General features: G+C 37.9%; 1 protein-coding gene across 1 annotated transcript; it reads left to right on the top strand.

Annotated features, from left to right (window-relative positions):
• The first annotated feature begins 70 nt into the window (after window positions 1-70).
• On the top strand, window positions 71-18,137 carry FBXO9 (F-box protein 9). The gene is made up of 13 exons (XM_063150688.1): window positions 71-269; window positions 4,048-4,125; window positions 5,114-5,272; window positions 5,687-5,744; window positions 8,115-8,214; window positions 11,248-11,378; window positions 12,595-12,709; window positions 13,236-13,354; window positions 13,624-13,714; window positions 14,754-14,849; window positions 15,567-15,660; window positions 16,350-16,504; window positions 17,537-18,137. Exons 1-13 carry the CDS (start codon window positions 267-269, stop codon window positions 17,643-17,645), a joined length of 1,308 nt encoding a protein of 435 aa, XP_063006758.1. The 5' UTR covers window positions 71-266; the 3' UTR covers window positions 17,646-18,137.
• Window positions 18,138-20,498: the final 2,361 nt, after the last annotated feature.

Here is a 20,498-nt window from a genome sequence, read left to right as displayed (position 1 = left end):
TGCGGTCGCGCGTCGTAGCGGCCCGCGCGGGAGGCGGCGCTCTGACCTGGCGGGTTCGCCCGGGCCGTGTCCCGCCGCTCCCGCCGCCGGCCCTGCTCGCCGGGAAGATGGCTGCCGTCCGCAGGGCCCGCAGGGACTCCCGCTGCGTGGTGCGCTTCTCCGACCGAGAACTCTGCTAAGTGCCCCTCGCGGGCAGGGAGGACACACGGACCAAGCGGGGGAGCAGAGCCCCCGGGACGGGACAGCGCCGCCCGCGCGTCGGCAGCATGGTGAGCGGGCCCGGGCGGCGGGGGCTCGGCTGTCGGGCAGGGACGGTCGGGCGGGAGCGGGACGAGGGGGGCGTGCGTGGGAGCGGCTCCCTGGCCGAATTGCTGGCAGGCTGCCCTGCCCTGCCCGCCCCCGGGCACCGGGCGATGCTTGTGGGAAACGTGCCGTGATCCCGCCCCAGCGCGGCTTGCCACGGCCGCCTCCCGCAGGGGGTTTTGATGAGTGGGGCTGCTTGGTTCTGGAGCGATCTAGCCCTCCGTAGGAACGCGTGAACAAAATCCCTGTGTCATTACGGGGAGCGTGCCCTTCCTTTCCCTTTCTTCCATCAAAAATGTGGTGGCATAAAATCAGTCAGTAATTTAAAGGACTCTGTGGGCCAGGGACTCGAGCTGAGTTTGTCATTTAACATATCAGAAATACTCTTTGGTTCGGCATTGCTTTATTGACTGCGTCTCAATATGGATTCAAGTATCCATGATGAGAACTCGATCATTCGAAGTTAAACCGTTTATATCACACAGGAGCTGTTAAAATGTCTCACCACGGTTATAGAAACTCTTGTTTTTGAACACAGTGTTGTTTCTACCACCTTTACAGAAAGAGAGGGTGACTTTCTGATTTTTTTATAAAACCAAGAGGAATGTTAGCTGGCAGTCACTGTTTTGCTTTGCCGTGCTTGCTCCTCCCTGAGTTCTGTATGGTTCACATATAACACAGCCGTGTTCAACTGGTGACGCTCAGCTTCGAACTGTTTCTGATCTTGGTTTTATTTTGCTGAAACAGAGATCAGAACTATTAAAGGTCCTGATGTTACACACAGTTTAGTGGGTGGTTAATGTATGAGGAAATCAGCATGCAATTACTGATTGCAAGACAAAACTGAACTGTGCAAATAAACTAGTTCTGCATTTGGCAAATGGTTTCTAAAGCTTTGCAAGCAAATCAGAATTGAATCTACTCAGCTGACTTCATTTTTTATGAGTTGCCACCTAAATCAGATGTTTACTTTTGACATGTTACCTTTTGGTGGCTTGATAGACTACTACTTTCCCCATGGAAAATTAATCAAGCCAGTCAGCCAGTACACAGTATGATGCCTTCCTTTCAATCAGGATGAAGTCACTGTTCCATGTGACAGCTGACTTGTGTCAGAGGAAAGGCCAGCAAGCACAACGATGAACTATCTAGGTATATCCCCTAAGTAGCAGTTAGAGCACAGTGTTCTTGTGGATTTTAGAAACTGTAAGCACAACACAAGTATTCTCGGAGTAGGGGCAATGAGCCAATTTGTACACGTTGTGAAGTGCTTTAGGTGTGATCTCATGAGCTGTCTGCTGGTGAAGGTCCTTGCTTCACAGTACCTGTGTTTATTCACTTGTCCCAGCAAAATCATAGGGTTTCAGCAGGTCAGATAAATAGTGGAAGGTTGTTAATAGACATCAGTTTTCAAGCTCATTCCTATGCAGTAGCAATGAATTCATTGCTTTACCAGTAAGTTCAGAGGGCTGGCCACTTAGGCTGCTACTACTGCCAAAAGACAGACCTTTGATATGAGTGGTCACACATGCCTACAATATAGGGAAGGTAATGACAGCACTTTGGTTGTAATCAATTTCATGATGGTTTTTGACAATTTTTAGGCTGTAGGCCAGGTCTTCATAGTATTTTTGGTTTGAGTTGAGAGCATATTTAAGTTTCAAAGAGCATCAAATGAGATTTTAGGTGCAGTTGGTCCACTACCATGTCTGATTGTGACTCAGAAATGAAGAAGTAGGGCAGCTGAATGGAGAGGAGGTGTTGAAAATCAAGAGTTGAACAGATTAGTGAAATATAAAGTTTTTTAATGAGGTAAATTTCATCCAGCTTCCTAACCTGAGTAGTTTCAAAGCTTAAATCAGTTTGTTTACAGACTTCAGGAGTTAAAGGTTTTAATGGGCGTGGTTTTATGCACCAGAAGATAGTGCTGATTTAGTTCAGAAATTGGTAATTTCTGCATTTTGCAGATAAAACCAGGCTTATCTGCCCAAACTGGAGAGCTGCCTGGACATAATTCAGCAGCAAACCAGAAGACTTGCACTCTGCACAGACAGAATTAGGCCTCATTTCTGTCAGCCCACTGCCATAATAATGCACTTACAGACACCCATTTCAGAGCTAGCTCATTCCTAGGCTGCCTCTGCTTGGCCAACAAAATATTCCTGGATGCTAATAATGTGGTAGGACTGTCACAACTCATAGGGCATTAACTGCCTGCAATTAAATTCTGGAATCAAAACCCATTAAATTTCCAAGTTATTTACTCCTTGCTGAGATTTAATGCCACTACTGTTTTATAGTGTTCTGGCTCACCTGTTTCCTCTACTGGGAAATTAAAAATGTACGGAAATTAAAAATGAGAATGCAGAAGTAGATTGAATATCTGTTTATCTTCAGCCAACCAACCATGTCTGTAAATTGTAAATGATAAATTATCTGAAACCTCAGTGAAAGCACTTTTAGAAATGACAAACCAGTAAGGTTATGGTTGTTGGGCAATCTGAAGATATGTGCTAACTCTGGGGAGGTGCTTGTCACCAAGACAGAGAGATTAAAGGTTGCCTTCCCATCACGTTTGGTAGTATTCTGTAGTTTGATCAGAACTTCCAAGTGCTCTAAAAATGGTATAAATTTTCTGAGTACAAGAATGCTTTGATTTCTGCACCTTTACTGTGCAGGAGGTAGAGATTTCTTTTTGAGAGCTTGGTAGAATCTCACTGACAGAATGTCACTTCAAGTCTCTGAGTACCGAGTACAATAGGAAGGAGTGGGAAATAAAACTTTCTTAAGTAGTTGTGCTAATCTTAATGTTAGATTTGCCTGCTTGTAATCTCACTTTACATTATCTGCTTGCAGAGCTATAGATGTGAATTTCAGTGCAGAATGGTAGAAAAACTGGTTTGCTTCAGCTGCAGGAAGAACCTTAAACAAATGTCTTAGCTGAGATTTTGGGGTGGTTTTTCCCCCTTACTGGCATCTTGCTGTTGCTGTCATTTTAGTGGCTTCTCACTAATGCTTAGAATTTGTTTTCCTTTCTTTTAGTATAGACTCCATAAATTTCAGTATATTTCACTATAATAATTAATTTTCATATTTTTAAGTTTTCTTCTTAAACTAGCTAGTTTAACCTCCTATGTAGAGCCATGTTAGGTTTAGGCAAAGGTCTTGTTTCAGGTTTTATTTGTTTAACCTGTCTCACAGCTGTACTGTAAATAAAACCAACTGTCAAGCTCTCATGATAGCTTTTTATTTTATTTTCCAGTACATTTCTTGTTTAGTTTCACATGTATATGTGAAGTATCTATTGTTGATTCAAAGCACTTTTGTGCTCTTACAAATATTAAACAAATCAAAACTACTGGTTATCTTTACAGTGAGAAGATAATGATTAAATTTTAATTTGTTGGACAAAGGACATTATTGTTTAATACTGAAGCTTTTGCTCTGTGCTTTGACACAGACACAGTGTATTTAGTCAGGTATGCTGGTGTATTGCAGCATGGAAGCCTTCAAGTGATTCACAACTAATCTGTATTGGATTAAAATGCAAAACCCATCTTCATTAAATATGAACTTCATTCATATGGAAGTACAACCGATCTCATTCGTTTTAAAATTAATCTTTATCATCAAAAGGGAAGCATGCTTAAGTTGTTTTTAATGTGTGTCCATATCAGTTGTTCTTGTGAATGTGCTGTGGGGACTGTGCAGACCCTGTAATGACATTTGACTGCTCTTTACTAGGCAGAAGCTGAAGAAGATTGTCACGCTGATTTGGTAAGAACTGATGACAGTGAAAGATCTGGTGAAGCAAATCTTCAGGTATGTCCCTCATGCTAGTGGGATTTTACAAACATAGTACTGCTGTGAGTTAAACTGCATCACTTACCTTCATTTATTTACCACACATTTGTTGATCTGACAAATGCTTAATCTTCCTGCCCCTCCAAAAGTGAGATAAATTTTGCATTGTGTTCCAAGTGTCAGATTCAGTCTTCAGCTATCTCTGTAGATGAAAAGAAAGCTTGTGACAGATCTGGAATTTCTTTGAAGAGCTGTAGAACTTGGACAGCAGTTTCTGTGATCAAATTCCAGTTTAACTTGTCACTTTCTACTGGACCAGAAAGCTGATAAAAGCAGTGTAGTAGAAAAGTGTGTTCTCCTACGAGACTAGATTTCTGTGTAGGTGCTCCCCAGAAGTTGTGATGATTGCAAGAAACCTGTAAAGTGTAACTTCAAAGATGCTCCGAAAACAGGCATGACAGGAATTGCAACTTGTATTATTTCACAGAGCATAGTCCATACTTTTTAAAAGAGAATGAAGTAAGGTCTTACTTGTATATTATATAAATCACCATCTTGAATGTTAGATAACTTGGAATGCTTGTGTACAAAAACCTGGATTTTCTAAATTTTAATATTAAGAGCTAATTGATTTATTGCTTATGATAATTCTACATGAACAAGAACAAACATGATCATGTCTGGAAAGATCATTTTCTGTGGAATCTTAGGTCATAACCATAGTACTAACAAGCACTTCTTGAAACATCAGTTTTTCTTCTGAGGTGAACAGTCCAGAAGAAAGCACTTTAGTTATTGAATGAGACTGAACAAGTACTTGTGCACTTTTTTGTTTTAATTTACCATAAAACAACTGCTAACACTCTGTGCCTAAATTCACTGAAGCCATCAAGACTTGGAAAACATAGTTTTGAAATTCTTTTTTGTGTTTGTACTTTATAATTTCTCCTCAGAAGATGTACTGTCTGAATATGTGATACTATGTAGAATTAATCGTGTTTTTTAGGCAGAGCTCCAGATGTTCAGAGCTCAGTGGATGTTTGAGCTTGCCCCAGGTGTGAGTTCTAGTGGGTTGGAACCTCTGCCATGCAGAGCATCATCAAGAGAACCTGGACTAAAGTCTGTCGATGCCAAGGGAAAACAGGAGATAGCAAAAGAGGAAAAGGTACAGAAAAATTGCATAATATTGAGGTTTTATTTGTCTGTATTACTGTTCCACTGTAACTTTTCTAAAAGCTGATGCTGAATTAAATCTGGAGAAACAACAGAGGTGATTGTCTCGTTGTCTCCATACTAATGTCTACATAATCCTACAGTGATTTTTCTGGTCTTTATGTTTGCCTTGGTGTCACCTTCACAGTCTGCTTTCTGAAAGACTGTGTGTAAAAGGGGCGAGCAGCAGGAATACAGTTAGTTTGTTAACTGGGAATTTCAGTCATCTTATGTCTTGTAGCATATGGGAATGTCTTATTTTGGTGTCTCTGTCATAGGTACAGTAGGTAAGATCAAAAATAATTCTAAGTCAAGTGACTCCTGTTTATAAGGAGTAAAGAACTGCTCTGTGTAATTTATTGTGCAGGCAAAAGAGCTTTTCCTGAAGGCAGTGGAAGAAGAACGAAATGGGGCCCTTTATGAAGGTAATATGAAAGTCTACAATGAACACCCTTATTGTAGAGAAATTTACCACCTGTAGATTTATGGGCAAGTCTTCATGGTGCCAGTGAACCTAAACTATGGACTAACAGTGGTTTGAGAGCTCCATCATTCAGATAAGCAAACAGACATGCTATAGAAGGAACCATTATATCAGTTCTAAGGTTGAGGTAAAGTAAAAATTACATCAAGGAAGGAATTTCTAACTTTCAGGCAATATAACAGTATCTTAGAATGCCTCTTTATGTGACTTCTGCAACTTGAAATTAGCATAATAATTAATTAAGGCAGTAAACTATTTCCTGTGCTCACAGTTCTCATCATTCTACTGTGAACAAATTTACTGCTTTAATGCTTTGTTGTTTGGTTTTGGGAGTTTTTTGGTGTTTTTTTTTTTTTCTTTTTTGAGGGGCTCTTTGGGTTTGGGGGGTTTTGGGTTTTTTTTTGTTGTTTTTTTTTTTTTTATTAACACAGCATGCTAAAATAGCTTTTTCAGGAATTCCTGCAGTGAACATTCAAATCTGGTAGTCTTTGAGGTTTGTCATAAAATATTTAAGGTACTTAGCTTGCTTACCTGCACTCTTGGTATGAGCACTAGTAAAAATGGAAATTCAAAGTTTTTTTTTCTTATATTTAGTTTTCAGAGTCTAGAGAGTAAGAAAACTGTTCTAACTTCCAAGTTCTGTAGGTCATTAGTGGAGATGCCAATTTTCTGTTTCTTTCTCACATGAAAGAAAGCAAAGCAGAATGTATGTGCCATCCTGCTCATCCACCAGAGGGCTTGGCCACTGTGTTTAAAGTGCAGGTGCAAAATAATTCAAGATACAGAAATCTGAGAGAATTCTGGAAGCTCCTGAACTCAGCCACGTGCTGAATACAAAAATTTCACTCCCATCATGGGAATTTTCCTTCATTTTCAAGGGATTTCTGGTTGTTGTTTCATATCTCATATTAACTGAGAGAAATATGAGTCCTCTGTAGTTAATAAAATCAGTTGTCTCAGTTTCTGATTTGTTACATTTTTTTACAGGGCACAATTACTTTAGGCTAAGATCTGGTGGGTGTTTGGTAAAGGATTAAATGCACAGTAAAAAATATGTCAGAACTAAAAATCTAAAACTAAAAAGCAGGAAAGAAATACTAATATCTAACAGTTCCAGTCACAAAAGTGTTTCAGACATCTGGATTGCGTGAATATGGATTCATCTTTCTCAATTGAATTTGACTTGAAAGGTAGATAAACTAAACTGAACTATTTCTACACACAGATCTCTATGATCTAACTCCTTATTCTGAAAAAGTACATGAAGTTTTTAGTTTAGATCTGTATGATCCATGAGACCTTAGGGGCACGGTCTTATGCCAGACACAGATATATTACTGAGCACATGTTGAGACATCTGTTTTCAGACCAGGATTTTATTTGCTGACCTGGCCCAGGTCACCAGAATCCAAGCCTGCTTCTGAAATCTGCTGATACCTGATGTTTGTGAGACAGTTATGTGCTGCAGCTTGTTCTTGCTTAAGTACAGTAGAGGCCTTGTCTGCAAGATTAAATGCTAAAGTTGAGACTGATCTCTATTTAGCTGGCTCCTGGTATTTCCAATCATCAACTGCCAGAGGATACGATTTGTCAGTCACTGGCTCTGACATGAACTCAAGGAAATAGGAACATTTACTAGTCCCAAACTCAAGTTTCTCAGACTCATCAGACAAATTCTGAGCTCCATGCTCACTGATGTTCTATTTGAGTTTTGGTTTTAAGAGTCCAAGCTGAAGAATTGCCCTCTGATCTTGGTATCATTATGTCAGAATACAAAGAAACATATACATGCATACATGATTTTACTACTGGTATTAAAATAGATTGAATGTGCATGCATCAAATTAATTTAAATTAAGAAGGATTCACAGAGCTGACTCAGGAGGAAGACATTCTGCAGCTTAAATAACAGTTTGTTGCCACAGTGATGTTCCTGAACCTCTTTCTCTGGGAAATCTTTGCAAGTGCCAGGCACCAAACAACATCAGGAGTTTGTAATGTTCTAGTGTAAAATTTTCTACTCCATAGTTGAATTTGTGGTAATGAAGGTAAATCTGTAAAAGCTGAGCTAACTCTTTATTCTGAAAAAGTGCATGAGGTTTTTAGTTTTGAAAACAGGTCTTCAGTGTTCCTCTCTTCTATATTGAATTTAAACCTAGCAGTTTAGACTAAACAAGCTTTCCTAGGCAAGGGCATTTTCCACCTTTTTAGTACGTTTAGGTGAAAAGTACTGTCTCTCTGAAAATAGTCTTTGCTTTGATAAGCTAGTATGGACATGGGATATGTTTGAACATCAAACCTTTATTTTCAGCCATCAAGTTTTATCGTCTAGCCATGCAGCTTGTACCTGATATAGAATTTAAGATCACCTATACACGGTCCCCAGATGCTGATGGAGTTGGAAAGAGGTGGTGAGTATGAAATTTTACTAATTAAGTGCGTAGGTGTACTGAAACATGACATTTTTTTTCTGAAGGATATCAATATTCTGCTGTAATAAGCAGGTTTAAGTCTCTTAGTATCTGGAAAACTTACCCACTCTCACTTGAGTAGACTGTATTTTCTGAAGACAGTAACAGGCTTGTTTGGAGCTAGCTAATTTCAGGGGGAAGGACTACAAAGACTTATGCTGTTACTTAATAAAAAAAAGCATCAGTCACTATTTTGATTTTTGATTTTCAGATTTAGGATGACATACAAAGTTGTAGATGGCAAAAAGACGAATTAGTTAAAGCTTCATACTAATAAAATAAGCATCTTAATTAAGAAAAGGAATAATCAGTTCTTGTGCCAACACAGCCAAACAGGAGCATTTTCAGTAGGGCAATGTATTTAGAAGCTCAGAGACTGCAAACTATGTAGTCTAGTCTTTGTGCTGTGACTTAAGGCTGCCCTAACTTGAGTCCAAAACTCATGTTTAAGGAGGGCCACAACTTCTGTTCCAGCCCCTGCAGCCTAACATAGGCAAGTTTATGAAACAGCTTCCCAAATTCTTGCTTGCTCATAGCAGCTATTGGTGCTCCTGATAGCTGCATCAAAAAATCCAGAGTTTTAACATGGAGAATGGAAAAGGAAAGCACAGCTGTGTCATTGTGGTATTACTAGCTCAGTCTTGTTGCCCCAGGACGTACAGCTCCAATGCAGCTGTTGACTTAATATAAAAGAGTGCAGGATGAGCTAAGTGCTTTATTTCCATCCATTAGTTTCATATCTGAATGTGTTGCTGGAATGAAATCTTTGCTGTGCATTTGTGCACTAGGAAAACTACTGAATCATGTGCTATAGTCGTGTAAAAACCTTGGGTTTTATACGATTATTTTCTTACTTTAGCATCATTTTCTCTACTCTGTTAAGACTTTGAGCTGAAGTTGAGCAGGAGTGGTCCTTCTGGAGGGTGGGAAGGCTCTGTAGAGAGATCTGGATATTCTGGATCAATGAGTCAAGACCAGTTGTGTGAATTTCAGCAAGGCCAAGTACTGGATCCTGTGCTTGGGTCACAACAACCCCATGCAGAGCTGCAAGCTGGGGACAGAGTGGCTGGAAAGCTGCCTGTTGGAAAAGGACTGTGGGGTCCTGCTTGATAGGACATTGGCTGAACATGCAGTGGCATCCTGGCCTGTGTCAGCAATAGTGTGGCCAGCAGGAGCAGGGCAGGGATTGTCCCCCTGCACTCAGCACTGCTGGGGCCTCACCTCCAGTGCTGGGTCCAGCCCTGGGCCCCTCACTGTGAGAGAGACACTGAGGGGCTGCAGTGAGTCCAGGCAAGGGCAGGGGAGCTGGGGCAGGCTCTGGAGCACGAGGGCTGTGAGGAGCAGCTGAGGGAGCTGGGGGTGTTTAGCCTGGAGAGGAGGAGGCTCAGGGGAGACCTTACTGTTTTCTACAACCACCTGAAAGGAATTTGTATTGACGTGGAGGTTGGTCTCTTCTCCCAATAACAAGCGACAGGACAAGAAGAAATGGCCTCAGGGTGTGCTTTGGAGTGAATATTGGGAAAAAGTCTTCCCAGAAAGGGTTGTCAAGCTGTACTTGAGCAGGGTACCCAGAGAAGAGGTTGAGTCATCATGCCTGGAGGTATTTAAAAGATGTGACATGTGGCAGTTAGGGACATGGTTTAGTGCTGGGTGAATGGTTGGGCTTGATGATCTCAGAGGTCTTTTCCAACCAAAATTATTCTACAATTCTGTGGATTTTTATTTGGTTTTTTAAGTGTTGCTGTACTGTTCCAAGCACTTTGTGGCAGTGAGGGAAAAACAACCCATAGTCTCAACTGTTACTTTACTGTTTAAAAGCAGTATTTGCAGAGATGTATTTCTTGGGAGAGATTTTAGTTTGTGCTTTCTGAATTACTGTTGTAGGTGTTTCATAGAGTCTTGATGAAATAATCAAATTACACAATTAGATTTGAAAAACCAGTTTACAGTGTGGCCTGTAGGTACTGGGACTGACCATCATACTCATCAAAATAAAGGAAGGTATGTTCAGTGCAACTTCCTCCTGTAGTCTTAGGACAGGTCCAAACATAATTGTCTTCTCTATGATACTTCAAAACCCATTGCTAGGTCTACCAGTTGCTTGCTTATATTCTCAACTCATTCTAGTAGCTTGTTTAGAGTAGAATTGAATGGTATTAAAAAGTAACTCTAAGATTTCTTAACTAGCTGTATACCAAGTCAGGGAAAGAAACATGGTTTGTGATGTGCTCAGGGAGTTTTGTGTCGTTTGTGGGTATTTGGGGCAAGCAAGCAGGCAGCTATTAAAAGATCATATTATGATATACAAGTTAAATTTAGATTTCTTTTATTAATGTGGTAATGTTCTTCTATCACTTAGTAATCCTTCAAATTTACTGATGAGTAGCAAGCTTGTTGTTTCTGTTCTGCAATCTTGTTCTGGCTCCTGAAATTTATTATTTCTGCCTATTTACAGAATAGGTACAAAAGTAGTTTTCCTTCATTACTGTTGAATATACCCACCAAGGATCACTCTTCAGTGAATAAAACGAACATGAAAAATAATCCTTAATTGTTTCCAATATCTTACATCTTGAGAAGGATTACAAAATACAACTTTCATTAACAACACTTTATCTCCTGCATATGCCATATCTTAGACAAAGTAAAAGAAAGATGAGATTTTTCTTTTCATGAGGTCAAGAAATTCTTCAGTAACTTCAATAAAAAAACTGAAATATAAAATAAAAAACTGGGATGGGAATTTAATGAAAAAGCCCCAGTTGTTACTCTCAGAGCCATTCCAGCAATGCCTTAATGACCTTAATCATATTTCAGTAGTTGTTTTATTGTATGATGAAATGTGATTGCTTTAAAAATGTACAGGAAACAACTCTAATGAATGGGAGTATGGCAGTGGATTGATGCTAAGATGAGGACATCTGTTGGTATGTTTTATCCAATGTTACAGTGTTGGCATTGCCTCTTTTCTAGTGTTGAGGATAGCAAAGAGGATGACAAAATGGCAGATCTCCTGACAGATTTCCAGCAGCAGTTAACTCTTCAGGAATCTTCAGTCAAACTTTGTCAGCCTGAAGTTTATGTCAACCAGACCCACATCTCAGGTAAGAGTTAAGGTACTCTGTAAGAGTTGAGAGGCAGAATTTATATTATGTTTCACTTTATTAAAACATTTCTCTCCTTCATTCAAAAGTCACCTTTGAAGAAGTGCATACATTATCTCTTTATTTACTTCTGCAGCAAGATACAAAGGAGAAAAAATTATCAGCTAGGTAAACAATGTTGTTCTCGTACAAGATCTTGTCTTTATCACACAAGCTTTTTCCAAGTAGTATTTCTGAGTAGATCAGAGGCATACTTAAAAGTTGCAACTTCTAGAAATGGACTTGCTGAAGTAAGCATATTCCAGTTCTCTTTGCAGTTCTTTTAGTTTGGTTTGAAAATACAGTTATTACTACGATTTTTAAGTTTGAGTAAGAAACAATTGTTTTGTAGACTATGCATCTTTACATTTCTTGATTTCTTTTGATTCTATATGAGATTTTTGCAACAAGTATGTTTTCAGGGTCAGAAAGACTAAATAACAAAGCTACAAAGTATTTTGAAGGTTAATGACTTTCAGTGCTTCAGTTCTGGGACAGTTATCCTGAGACTTCCTTATGAGATCTAAATTGTAGAGAGTGTATATGAGCTATGATCTCTCTTAAAAACAGATGGCTTGGTTCTGCATCCTAAATTATCAGTTGCACTTTAAAATCTTGGCCTGATCTCCTTTTATCTGGTCAAGGAAAGAAAATAAAGTAAGTGAAGCAAATCAAAACATAAAGAAAACAGGGTTTTAAACATTATTTTATTTTAATAACTGGTGCATTGTGCACTTGGGAAAATGTATTTTCTTCTTTTACCAGTAAAGACAAGATGTTGCAGGCATTACTCTAAAATTATATCAGGACGTGTGTCCTTGGACAGGACCACAAGACCAACAGCAGTGTTGGTCTTTCTAGATTTATATTGTACTTTCCTGCCAGTCCTGTGTTATAGTATCTTTTTTACTGACTTTTTTATAGCAGGAAGAAAACTTTTAATAAATCACATCAGCTTTAGAAGTTAGTAGGCTAAAAAGGATCAAAAGGATCCTTTATGGATATCACATGTTATCTATACTGACCTTTTAAGTTAATTTTTTTTTTGTTCTCTGGCATTGGGCTACAATGTGAAAAGTAGAATTTTTTAATGGAAAGTCAAAAGCCAGACCTGGAATTATGAATAACCTGTTGATTTACAGGTTGCATCTAACAAGGATTTCTTTTCTGTCTTTAGCGTTGCCTATGGAAGTACTAATGTACATTTTCCGATGGGTGGTTTCAAGTGACTTGGATCTGAGATCATTGGAGCAATTATCTCTTGTTTGCCGAGGATTTTACATTTGTGCCAGGTATTGTAGATAATTTATCTAGAATGAAGCTTCTCTTCTTGCACTAGTATATCCTGCTTTTCCTTCCCACAAACATTCTCATGTTAAGCTCCTCACAGTGCAAATCAGTTTCTCAATACACTACTAAATGTGAGATAGATTACTTGACTGTAATAAAAATCTAGCAGAAAGTATTACTTGTTCTACTTTGTTTGTAAATTAGTGTTTAAGGTTTGTAGAATATTGTTGTCGTGCTCATATAGCCACACAGAGATGTGCAAGGCTGCTGCAATGTTGTGGTTCTGTACTTGGATGAAAATGACATTCTGTCATTCTGTTCCTCAGTTTCACTGGGAAGAGGAAAAGGCTTTCAAACACTCCAGGATGAAGTAAATTAGTCAAGGGTTTTAAATTATGAGCTATTTTTGTTAAAGAAAGTTTCTTTTAGCTGCATCCAAACTAAGTAAGAGAGTGTTATTTGATATATAAAAGCTAAACAGAGTTTGTAGGGAAGTTATGGGGTTTGCTTTTTTCTTGTTTTCACTAGAGATCCTGAAATCTGGCATCAAGTCTGTTTGAAAATATGGGGCAGGAGCTGCAATAAACTTGTTCCATATGCATCTTGGAGGGACATGTTTTTGGAAAGGCCTCGCGTTCGATTTGATGGTAAGCTGTACTTTTGGAAATAGTTGTAACTGTGCGACAGAAACAGGTGGGTTTGATGTTTGTGATGTTGTTAGACCTAGTCTGAATTTGTTTGTGCATTTCAATTTGTAGAGTATCTGCAAATAGAAGGGAAAGGTGCAAGGGATGAAAATAAAAACTTCCATGTATTTAAGTAACAAAACCATACTCAAAAGTTTTAGATTATTGGCTTTTTCATCATAAATACTTTGTGTTCTTAGTTTCTGTTTGTATATCTTCCTTTTCTGTAGGTGTATATGTCAGCAAGACAAAATACATACGTCAAGGAGAGCAGTCTCTTGATGGTTTCTACAGAGCATGGCACCAAGTGGAATATTACAGGTAGAACTGTAGTACAATGAGTGAGTGAAATGTTTCTCTCTTAAGTTCTTTAAATCCACCCCTGGCTATCACAGACAATAATCATTCTGTAAAACTGAATGGGGCTCCTGCAGTGTGTAAAGCAATGTTTTTTGAGAATAGGTTTTAGAAATAGAATCTAATAATAGATCTAATAATAGAATTCTATGATAATTAGAAATGAGCTTAGAGACATGTTTCATGCTCACTTAAACCATGTCACATGATGAAAGCTTATAACAGGTAATACTTACCTGCAGATTTCTTTTCCTAAACAACTTTTGCTTTACATGTCTGATACAACACATGACACAATTCAGCAAAGAGAATACATGTGATTATACAAGAGCAGTCATTTAGCATGTGTGTAATCAGTTGTAAAAATCAAGAGGCTGAGCTTTCTCATCTTGCTGTAAATGCCTTGCCATTTATTTCCTCAGCCTGATTTTTTGCTGGTGTTCATCTTGCTGCTCCCAGCATTTATTGTTTCATTCTGCCGTCTCTTCTGAGGCTGGAAACTGTTCATAGAAACCATTGAACCTGATGGCTATTGCTGTAGTCTCAAATATTAGCACAGTACTTGAGAACTGTAAAAATCCATCAGGTTCCTGAACCTGAGAAAGTCCATAGGACATTACTTATTTTGTACTGATACCGTAATTGAGATTTTGTTGCATTGGTCTCAGTGGATAGGAATGGAGAAACTTGGAGGTCAGTTTTGATGCCAGTTTTGATGTCAGTTTTGATGCCAGATGTCAGTTTTAGCAACCTTGCTTTGGCAGAGGTGACAAAACTTCATAACTCTTCATAACTTCCTCTTTTAATATTCATAACTCTCTTTTGATTTCTGATCTCTTTTATTTTCTGTTATGTTTGAAGAAATGTGTTTTCAAATGCTATTACCAATTAAGTTCTAAATCCTTCTGGGTAACATCCTGTGATTTTAAAAGCAAACAAACAGAAAAAAAACAGGAAAAGAATATATTTTCTAGGTTTACATTGTGTAATTATGTTTTTGCAGGTATTTGAGATTCTTTCCAGATGGTCAAGTTATGATGCTAACAACTCCTGAAGATCCTCAATCTATAGTTCCTCGCTTACGGACTAAAAACACAAGGTTATTCCAATAAAGTATTTGGCTCTGCAGTTTTCATTTTGCTTTTACCCAGCAATTTCTATTTATTTCTGTCTCAGATTCTATATCCTATCTTAGCAAATCAATGTTATTTATAAGCAAAACAATGTTATTTATATTGTGTTATAGATATTTATAATTCTCTCCTAAGAACTACAAATAATTTTGATCTTTATGCAAAAATATCTTTCATTTTAGGGTCCTGATATTGTAATTAGATTTCCTTTGTGGATTAGGTGATTTGAAATTTTTAAGGCAAGTAGATGGAATAATCCTTTTAAAGATACTATTTTATTACTGCCTGCCTTCTCACACTTCCTTAACAGAAGGAAGTGAAGATTTCAGTGGGATAGGTTGCAATTAGTACTTTTTGATGTTTGGACATAGAAAATCGTTTGCAGCTTCAAAACAGGTTTGAGCTGTTCACCAGAAATCTGTAAATATTTAGCCGTAGGCTAGGTAGAACCAACTAACTTAGGTTTACTGTCCTGTTTGGGAAAATTAGAAGCAAGTTTCCAGAATGTTTTCACCATTTAATATCATTGATTAGGCTTTACTGAATGGAAATAAGAAATAGTTTGTATTATTATGTAGTCAGTTTTTGTTTCATTGCTGATGCTTGTATTATAAGAGGATCACACTTTTGAGACACAGAATATTTTTATGTCCTTGACATTATCCTCCTTTTTAACCTTCCAGAACAGATGCAATCTTGCTTGGCCATTATCGCCTTTCCCAGGAAACAGACAATCAAACCAAAGTATTTGCTGTAATAATGAAGAAAAAAGAAGAGGTAGGTAGAAAAATAGAATAGAGGAGAAATAGATTTACAAGATTTTACTCAGACTGAGTGTTTTAAGGGACCCAAAGATTTGCCTTACACCAAAAAATTAAAAAAACTTTTAAACTGTTTAAAAATAAAATATAAATAAATAAGCATGGTGATGTCACTTACATTTGTCCCCAAATCTGTAATAATTTATTAAGGCAGATAAATACCTGGTTCAAATTGAAACAGTTGTTCTCCCCCTTAGTTTCCATTTATGGTGCTGTTACGTGTCAGCATCATTAACGGGAAAGAAGGATGAACAGGTCATTTTCTGAGAACAGATTTGACTGTGTGCAGATATGTTCCACAACATTTAGTAAAACTAGATAAGCAATATTTGTTAGTTGAACTCTGAATTATTTGGTCCACTTAACTTACAAGTTCTTCTGATGACCAAAGTGCTAGTCAAGAAAAACTTTTGAAGAGGAAGTGTTACAGTGACTGTGCACAGTTGGGTGGTGTCCTGCATGCTTCTTTTGCTTTCTGTGAAAACTTCTTCCATCATTAACATACACATTTATGTATTTTGAAGGAACAGTAGTACTTATTTTTAAGTATGAGAGATTTACCAATCTGGTCTCACAGTTACTTAGGGTAAATAGTTGCACAATGTGTTCTTTGTAGGTCACGAAACTTCTTATTTCTCTGTACAGAAACCAGTTGATTACCACAAATACAGGTACTTCCGCCGAGTTCCTGCTCAAGAAACCGATCACAGCTTCCATGTAGGACTGCAGTTGTGCTCCAGTGGGCGCCAGAGGTTCAACAAACTTGTGTGGATACATCATTCTTGTCACATCACTTGCAGGTGAGTAAATGGAGAACAAGAGCAAAGATATTGAACTGAAGCATTAAAGGTGGCATTAATTTGTCCTGTACTAAGTACAGAAAATGTAGAGTCTGAGACTTTGGTGGCTTTAACAAAATGTAATGAAAACAGTAACTGGTCCTGATTTGAAATACATAATGAACTTTCATGTAAAGAAATCCCAAGATTTTAGTAACCTGTTTTAATTATAATGAGAAGTTTCCTAAGTAGTGTAACTATAGTTTTTTAGCTTTTTAAAGGATTTATGCAGGGTGTTTGATTTCAGAACTGAATCAGGGTTGAATGACTTAATGTGGTGTTAGTGAGGGGGTATGGAAAGTATGTATTCATTAAGATATATATCTTTTCCACTGTGGATGTGCAGACTAAAGATGTTTGTACTTTTCACATGAGAATTCTAATGTTACTAACTATATAATTCAGCAGTGCAGAATATGGGCATGTGACCAGCCCTTCTGATCATTTGCCAGGCAGAAGCCATGACCTCTGTTCTTGCACCTGACACTCCAAATTACTGGCAAGTTGGCTTTCCAGATATTTGATGTTGGCAGTTAGGGTGGATTTAGTCCTTGTCTTCCAGTGTTCTTAATATTCAGTTTTTCCATTGGAACATAGCTTAGCTATTGAGCTGTGAGAATATAAAATGCAGAAAATAAACTACTTGGGGGTTGAGAGTATAGGTAACTTCCATAAACAGAAAAATTGCTTTTGTAAAAGCTAGTGTTGTCATACCTAGTTTATATTGCAGACATTCTTTTCAGCATGAAGTTTCTGTACTGCTCAGGTCTTGGAGCTCATAATAAGAGTGGAAAGAGAAAGTAGTTTCTTAGGTTTGAATGTAGAAGTGGATTCTGTATAGTGTAATTCAGCTAAAAGTCAAATGCTTTCAGAAAAAGACATTACAAAAGACACTTTATCCCAACTGTAGTTTGATGCACTCACTGTACTATGGAACATAGGGACTCAAACAGCAACTTGTGTCTCATTTAACTTTTACAATGCTCTTTGCAGATCAACTGGTGAGACAGCTGTTACTACTTTCGACATTGACAAAATGTACACCCCTTTGTTCTTTGCACGAGTGAAGAGTTTTACTGCATATTCAGAAAAGCCGCTCTAAGAAACACCTTCTCCTCTCACAACTTTTGCATGAGTAAAAGGTTGTAGCTAATAAGCACTTAAATTATAAATGTGTATATATTTGGAGCATTTTAAAATTCTGGGAAATTTCTTGAAGGCAGTATGTTCTGTTTGATTAAATTGCTGGTATTTTGTTTTGAGATTTTGTTTTGATTTTTGTTTTGAGAAGCTTATGAGTGTTAAACACCTTTTATCTGTGATAAGAATTTGATAAACAAAGTTTTGTTTTGTTGTGTTGGGTTTTTTGGTTTTTTTTTAATATTTTTAAATCAGTTTGCTTAAAATGTGAATCTTCATCTGCCTAGACGCCGATTCGTTCAAAAGGAATCAATAGGAAAAAGTCACTGTTCATGGGACAGTGTGTATGGTCTCTGCTGAAGACTTGAAATGTGAAAAGGGAAAAAAGTTTTCATCTGTTAAACTCTGTGACCTAAAAGAACTTCAAATAAATGTTTTCTTTAAATTAAACTTATTTTGTTTGCCTTTAAGATCTGGCATTTTGTTGACATCAACCTTAAGGAAAAAACATCAATGGCGAGCAAGCACAAAATATAAAATTTAACTGCAGAGGTACATTCCCACCAATGCAGTGATGTCAGTTTGTCATCAGTGTAATTAGATCTTGCTAGAAGTTCAGTGGAGCCTGCCTTCTCCACAGGATGTGCGTGGAGGGGAGAGGGATCCAGGCAGTGAATTGTTCCCTTGCACTGTGGGATGAGTTTGCAGGTACATGGCCCTGCTTGGGCAGTGTCACAGTGCAGGGGTGAAATGGTGCTGTGTACTGCTTGTGCACTGGCCTGCTGTCAATACACAGGTAAGGAGGGCTCACTTGGACATGATTGTTACCTGCTACAACCCATCATCTAACCTTGCCACACATGCTGTAAACCCTTTGAGCATTTGTTTTACTAAATAAATTTTGAGGCTGCTGTAGATGTTCAGGTGCTGTGTACTGCTAATCATGAAGTGTTCCTTGAGGTCTGGTACAGGTACTGTACGCTGCTTCTCCTGCATTTATCGCTTGGGGGTGTAGTGCAGACATTGTAATGCTGCTTATTATGTGTGTATCTTGGATCCTGGAGGAACTGAAGCTTTTTACTGTAGGTTTTTTTTAAGCCATTTTGTATTATTTACCTTTGACCGTCTTGTTTTAAAATACTGACCTGGACTTGAGGACTAAAATATGGAAGCTGTGGAAAGAACTATACTTGTTCTATAATTTATAAACTGTATCTTTGCAAGGAGCTACATGATTAAAAAATACATCAATAAATTATGATTTTGAACATGCAATCCCTTGCACTTTCTTATTTTCCCAATAAATTCTTATTGTCATACACTTAATGGTGATTATTTATGAGCTACCGTGCATAAACTACATGCCAGGCAAGATTGACAGGTAGAATTAACCTCTTAATGACTTTTTATTTCACTACTTACAGATTATCTGAGAAAAGCAGAGAAGTTTTCAGGTACATGAGTTCTCAATAAGGATGTGTATATCTCAAAGTTGATGATGATTCTAGCTACTGTAGTAAGGCTCTGCCTACAAGGCTTTGGTCTGCATTCCTAGATTGCAGTTTCACTTAGCACTTCATAAACAGAATGTTTAATAAAGAGTCTATTGTGTTCTCATTACTCAAAGGAAAAGCAACTGCTTAAAATATCTGCTTGAGGTTCTGAAATATTGCAAAGTTTGTGAACAGGAAAATGTGTTAATTACCTACGCTTTTTGTTGGGGGTGAAAGGTAAAGGTCTGATTCTGCCTGCTAAAAAATGTCAAAGTTTTGCCAGAAGAGTCAGATGGTGATAGTGATTATTAGTTTAGGTACAGCCTTGTCCAGTGAACAAGTTGGATGTGATAGAGGAGCCTTTTAACTCAGAGCTCTTTTTATACCAAGACTTTGTTGCTTCTTCTGACCTTTTGTTTTTCCTTGCTTTGGCCATGTATTTGTCCGAGCGTAAGGAAAAGATAGCTAGCTACAAATAGAGATGTTGATTCAACAGAAGTCTCAAGCAATGCTTATTTTGAGATGTTATGAATATCACCAAGATTTTATGAATTTCACCAAGAAAATTATCTGAACCTTCTATCTATGAGACTGAGATGTGATGAATATGCTTGCAATAAGCAATTTAAGAGTCGAGTTAGTTTTGTATTTTGAAATGGTTAATGAGCAGATACTATTACTGTTTGTTCTTGTGCAGCTATTAAAATAGCACCTGCTTCAGCAAAGAATTGGTGACTAGTTGCTTTTCCTTCATTCTGTATAGTGTTTTTCAGTAGTCCAGGGCTCTAATTACTAGAGGCTCTATGTTTTTATAATTTAGTTTTATTGTCCTTGTAATTATAATATTATGACATTAGTTGGTATAACTAGTTTACTGCTGTGAAATTGTTCTTTACTAATTGAATTAGTAACTTGACTAAAAGAATAAGGTGTGCACCTATACAGTCCTTTTTCCCTAGAGTTTACTGAAGGCGTTGAGACAAGTTAACTTATAAAAATCAAAGGGAGACTACAAAAGGTGGCAGAAACATAATTCTTGGAGCTGTAGATCTCTTGTATACATTGAATTAAAGACAGCAGGGTGCACTGTTTCATGTAGAGAAGATGCTCAGGTGATCAAGTGTTAAACTGATTTGTCTCAGTCTGATTGGAGATTAGCATCAGTTAAACCTTCTGTGTAAGGAGACTGTAATTCAGTGCCCTGGGCAAGGGACCAGCGAGTAGACATTGTCCAGCTGCTAGTTCAGCTCCTCAGTCACTCGATAGCCCTGAGCCAAGCTGGTCAGGATATAAAAAACATGTGGTGTTTACATGAGGTTCTT

Source organism: Melospiza melodia, chromosome 3, assembly GCF_035770615.1.
Source record: "Melospiza melodia melodia isolate bMelMel2 chromosome 3, bMelMel2.pri, whole genome shotgun sequence".
Classification (NCBI taxonomy): Eukaryota; Metazoa; Chordata; class Aves; order Passeriformes; family Passerellidae; genus Melospiza; species Melospiza melodia.
Note: the sequence above shows the minus strand (reverse complement) of the source record. Positions and strands in the feature narration are given on the sequence as shown.

What these genes read in the sequence shown, in the direction of transcription:
- FBXO9 (XM_063150688.1), top strand. An exon ending in TTACGGACTAAAAACACAAG is followed by an intron (nt 14,850 to 15,566) that starts GTTATTCCAATA and finishes TTAACCTTCCAG; the next exon opens with AACAGATGCAATCTTGCTTG. An exon ending in TAATGAAGAAAAAAGAAGAG is followed by an intron (nt 15,661 to 16,349) that starts GTAGGTAGAAAA and finishes TTCTCTGTACAG; the next exon opens with AAACCAGTTGATTACCACAA.